The sequence below is a fragment of the Thermobia domestica genome, chromosome 1 (assembly GCF_964235325.1).
Source record: "Thermobia domestica chromosome 1, izTheDome1.hap1.1, whole genome shotgun sequence".
NCBI classification, from domain to species: Eukaryota; Metazoa; Arthropoda; class Insecta; order Zygentoma; family Lepismatidae; genus Thermobia; species Thermobia domestica.
The window spans coordinates 59,938,335-59,944,334 of NC_137454.1; the positions used below are offsets into that span (position 1 = coordinate 59,938,335).

At 35.3% G+C, this 6,000-nt stretch overlaps 1 protein-coding gene across 1 annotated transcript in view; it reads right to left on the minus strand.

Moving 5' to 3' along the window:
* The window catches only part of LOC145685166 (dnaJ homolog subfamily A member 2-like), a 57,096-nt gene extending 53,292 nt beyond the window's left edge, over window positions 1–3,804 (minus strand). The window contains exon 1 of the mRNA XM_081757520.1: window positions 3,648–3,804. Within this exon, the coding sequence (XP_081613646.1) occupies window positions 3,648–3,722 (75 nt within the window). The 5' untranslated portion in view covers window positions 3,723–3,804. The remainder of the gene's footprint in view (window positions 1–3,647) is intronic.
* Window positions 3,805–6,000: the final 2,196 nt, after the last annotated feature.

Consider the following 6,000-nt stretch of genomic DNA (forward strand, 5'->3'; position numbering starts at 1 on the left):
GTAAATTATATTGTATTATAATTTATATATGTGTTTGTGGTAATAAAGCAAAACGTTTTACCTCAACTTAAGAGATCTGAAAGCATTACTATAAGGTGCAATAAACAGTACACACAGTATACATACAAACATATTTATTTCTCTAGAAAGAATAAAGCGATTATTACGAAACTTGGACGGTTTGTTAAATATGAATCAAAGTATACTTAGGTATAATTTCTATGTTAGTATATGCAAGGGGACAAGATCTTGGGGTGTAAAATAAACGAAAAGGGAAATTTTTGAGGGATTTTCCCGAAAATCCCTCTGTTAGGGAAAATCGTACGTGATGGAGAAAAACCGAGTGCATATTCGAATTCAGCGTAAAAAGTTCCTTTAAGAACAGGTATTTCCTTTTATGTAACAACACCTTTGTTAACTAGTGTAATTTGCACGTTTGTGTGCTTGATAATATGTAATGCGAGAGTAGGTTATATATATATATATATATATATATATATATATATATATATATATATATATATATATATAAGCGGTTCTAAAAACAGAACTATTTGTGCAATCGGAGGGAACTACTTGGCGCAAGGTTACCGGATGATTAAATTGAGGGAAGGTACTGAGGAATTGTAAACATGGCTGCAGGTATACAGACACGCTGCCCTAGACATCAGTTAACAGTAACGCAGTTTGTGAAACAATGCGATGATAAGAGAATCTTTTGGAACTATGTGAAAGCCATTGCTTAATAGATCTAACAATAAATTGCAGAAAGTGATGTAAGCAAACAACTGTAAACAAACGTGAAGGAAGTTATACCTTTCAATGTAATGATAAGTTACATACCCAATCTGGCTACTAACCCGCCTTCACTCGCAATCGTTCGCTCGGCATTACTGTGAACTGAGTATTGAGGATTGATAAAGTAAACTAGTACAGTAAAAATTGATGAATTTTAAATTTTCGTAGCTTTTATTATGCTTTCGACCGAAAACAAGGCGGACGACCAACTTTGGAATAAATGCCTATAATTATGAGCTAGTAAAACTCTATATTATAATAACCGCTTTATATTATATAATTGGTTTTGAGAATTTCCCCTCCCTGGGATGAGCCGTTATCAAAAAATCTTGAAATTCCTACTCGAGTTAAGGTACAAAATCATGTGGTGATGAAATCTACGCACACTTTTGCAAAATTCACAGGTAAAATTCAATACTCTCAGGGCTCACAGTGGTCTGGTCTGTTGTAAATAGTTGAAAAGTGACCAACAGCACACGAAAAAGTTGCCAAAATCTCATAATGTCCATTCTTTCCTTTGTCAATTTCTCCATCACCTCTCCCTTTGTTTGTTGTTTTGTTTCATCTTTTCTTCATTTTGAGCTTCCTCCTTTCCTAGATTTTCTAAGTATGCTTTGTAGTTACGGTAAGCAGACTTAGCAGATGTAAGAAGCTTCTGAGTAAGTGGAACCAGTTCTGGTCTATTTCCGAATTTCTTCATCCCAGACATTATATTTAACTTAGCATTGAGAGTTTTCAAAGCCATGAAATATTCAAATTCATCACCCACTCTTAAGAAGAACATATAAGAAGCATAACACAAGACGAACATGATGAACCACACAAACACACACACACACACAAAGTTGAGCGGAGCGTTAAATATTACGAGAGAAAAATAAAAGACTATTATGATAGAAGAAAGAATAGACACAGAAGGCTTCCCAACCCTACCTTGAGAGTTTAAGCATCCACCAACCATCCAATGTGCTTTAGAAAGAATAAAAGCTGAAGTGAGAATAAAGCTGCCTGTTTCACATGTGGTAGCAAGTACTGAAGCTTTCAGAAGAGTAATGAGTAATAAGTTTCTGCCTTTTTCCATTTATTTTTATATTTTTCTTAGAAAACTGACAATGCAAAACATGTCACACGAAAAAGTCACTTTACCTCCCAAAAAAGTTACTCTTAGTTGAAAAAAAGTGACTCGTTATGAGCCCTGTACTCTGCATGGAAAAGCATGTGCATAAGGAACAAAATTTTGCAGGCGGCTGGACAGAAAATCCTTCAATTTAACGTCTTGCGATTATGTCCTTTAGGCTAAATGAGACGATGATAAAGGAAAATGAGTGATGGAATAAAAAAGTTGGAGGAGGCGGGAGTATCCCGAGAAAGCCCATGGGCACGATGTTGTCCACCACAAACTTGTTTGCCCGGGGATTGAAGCAGGGACCCCACGCATCAGAGGTAAGCGCTCTACCACTAAGCCATCATGCCCCCTTGGCAGTAAAATTAAATATTGAATAACGCAGCTGCATTTTATGTTTACAAGTGTAGGGTTACTAGTGTAAAGTCATTCCAAGTACCGGATACCTTACGACTGTTAAAATAAGCGTGTACGTATATGAAAAATAATTGTATTAGATACGGTTTTCCGCCGGGGGAGCATTTCTGCACAGTGTACAAGAGTTGTATTTTCTGTTCGAAAGTGTAGCATTGTTAATATGAAACCATTACAAGTACTATAGGAATAGTTATCACTGCAAAACCCCACATATTGTCACCGCCTTTACTTACGTGCATAACCAGCATTACTGACACGCCTGTTCGCTTCACCCCATCAGTTTTGCCCTGCCTGACTTTTCGCTAGCATTCGTGCTTTTTACTGGGCACCTATCACAGGTTCGCTGCTTTATGCAGTGTAGTTTGTAATGCTTATGTTCGCACGCTCTATTTATACGTAAATCGTTAAATTGTAATTTTTCAACAATCACCTCTGGGGGGGCCAGTTGGCCCTTCATATATGCTGAGCTAAGTGAATTATTGATATGTCGTTAAACCTTTTGGAAGACATTAGTGGAAGAATTATAATTTATCAACAATTATTTAGAGCGGTGTGCCTCAACTTGACCTCCATGCAAAATGATTGTGACGAATTAATTTTCTAAAGTAAAATCTTACTTTAGAATAGCCTATCTTTTGGGAAATCTATATACGATACTGGAGGTGTATACTGTGTAGTTCTATGGAGATTATATGGTAGTTGTGCTAACATTATTACCGTTTCACTTATGTATCACACATACGCAAGTTCCTCAGACACTAGTCTTTCCATCTCAAATGACAAACTTTAAAAAATCAATTTCCCAAACTGTAACACACCTATTGTTTCAACAGCAACCCCAAGTCTACATAACAAAATATTATCGTAACATACCAGAACCTGTCTACCAATAATGCAGATATTTCCTTCAAAATAAAGTGCCAATAACTAGTATATATATGAGAAACAAAATACTAAATAAATGATGCAACGTTTTATGGAAGATCAGGTGAAATGTAACCTCTAACAAAGAGATGCGTACACAGGGTAGTTATTATTCTTCAGATTGTACTTATAAATTTATTTATACAGAATAAAGCTTTCAAAGATATTGGATACTTCATTTTATATTTATCACATGAGTATTCGAGGTAAATCTTACGAAATACGTGTTAAGCTCAACTTCAATCTTCTTCCTTATGCACGACCGTGACCATGCTAAATCATACTTTCACAACATGAACTCCATTTCTTATAGAGGTCTACATATTTTAATGTATGCTTGCAGCAGCTTAAATAAAATCTTTTTCTATACCTATAAACCACATACCTTTTTAATTTCCGTATCAGAAGCATTACGACTTACACCGAGGACGTCATATAGTTTCGTATCTGAGGCTGCCATTTTCTTCTGGTGAAACTCCCGACACCTAGTGAGGAAATAAAGAGTTCTTCATGAACCCACTTGACCTCGACATGAGTTCCCATAGTGCGTTTCTTATTCAGAAATTACTATTGTGGAGTGAAAACTTTCCATCAAAAATTGCGAGAAAATCAAATAATAGGAAAATTAGCTTTCAAGTTATCTATTTCTAATAATTTTGATCATGACTCTGAACAGTTGTAGCGCAACCAGAATTTATATTTGGGATATGGATGGTCTTCTAGGAAAAATGTTTTTCGATTTTAGGATATTTTGTTTATTCGAAAAAGATTTTGACTTTTAGGGGAAAAAATCGAATTTCTAAAACTTTCCCATTTTCCGTTTGCAAAAAAATGTTTCATTTTCGGAAAAAAATTATTTGTTTGATTAATGTATCTTATTTCGCTCTTTTTTAAAAATATGTTTTCTCGTTTCCGAAAATATTTTTGGACTTTCATATAAGAACAGACTACAGCTTCCTAGTGTGAATATTTTGCTGCCTTTCAAATAAGATCTTGCATTTGACAGTTGTTTAATTATAAAGATGTTTTTGTTTCATTGATGGCAAACACCAACTCAGGGAAAAAAATAAAATAGAGAGGCGATCATCCGGACCGCAAACTGTCCCATTGATTCCACAAAAAAATAATAATAAAATAAATAAATAACTAAAATGCTGCGAAAAATTGTGAAATCGTCGAGAAAACTGCATAATGATTCGTCAATGTGATCTTACTGCAGACAGTGTAGCGGTGCAAGTGTACCATATTTCAAGCAGTTTGCATATCCAGATATCTAACTGCGCAAATATTTATGATCACTCCAACCCCAATCATTTCAAGGACTCAACTTGTTTTATATAAGTTATTAGGACGTAAAGTCGAATGTGATTTATTCGAAAAATTCTTTTATACATTGGAAGAGCAGTAACTTCTAAATATTCGCCTCAAATTCATAGTTTTATCGGAATGAACAAAAGTGAGTGTGGAACAGAAAACTACTTTACACAGAAGTCAAAATAAGTTTCGTAAATGCATATGAAATGGTCGAGCGGTTTAGGTCAATAGTCTGGAAATAAGATATTTATGTAGCCACACTCCGTAGATTTTTCTTATTTTCATCTGGAGACTCAAAACATGTCTTTGAATAGCTCGTTGGCAACTCCTTTTCTTTCAAATTCGATTACAAGGGAACATCATATGAAATTCAAATCTAAAGTCCATAACCGAAAACAAAATATTATAACCATCACCAGGTTATATAAGTACGTTTTGTGGACGCTCTGTATATTTTGGAAAGACAAAAATCAATCTTCAATTTATACTTTATTTTTCGACGCAAATAATTTCTTTCTTCGATGGAAACTGCTAATAATTCAATTTCTTTCCCATGAATCAAGAACAAAAGAGTCGTTCATCGTTCACTCATACATATATGTGAAACGTTTTTTCACTATGAGAAGATTTTAGCGAGTAACAAAGGCTACATTCATTATCTGAACTATATGTATGATAATCGTATTTCTACTACTTGGATCCTTAGTGTTTTTCCTTGCTCATTAATATGCAAATACTACGTTCTATAATTATTTGCAACAAAATTAAGTGTTTTCTTCAATCACTCATGGTAATACTTAGCATGGACAGCAGCAGCCTCTCCACACTGTCGCCTAGCAATATTATTCAGCCATTTTTTTTATCTAAAAGTTCTCACGGTCAGTTATCGCGTTTTTCTACATTGTGGCCAGTGAACTGTGAATTAACGCAAATTCTTTTAACATTTAATTTGCATATCCATACAGGTGGCTTAACCTGATTACATTTTAAAATGAACTGCCAACATTGACCAGTCGGTCAACCCAGCTCACACCGAGCTCTACTCTATGAGTTTTTCCACGCGTCAATATAGCGAACACGTTCGTTGAATTCGCGATAGAATTAAGTAAAAGAGGAACAGGTCTAGTGACCGCTCAAGGACTGGTATAGCGGCTAGCCCCACTTAGTGAAGTCCCGGGTACGGAGACCCAGTGCGTATAATTAGTTAACGGTCCTACCAATGTCCTAATTATGTAGCGCGACAGTCTGCGTTAATTCTGCTGGATACTACTATAAACTTTTTACGGATTCTTCTCGCAGCAGTAAGGAACTTGCGTCGTAGAGTTACTTTAGTATTACCCCATAGTATTAACCCCTACGTGCATTAGTTAGTGGTGTGAGAAAAATGTTTGTGGTGAACCCCCAAATATTATCCTTCATTCATC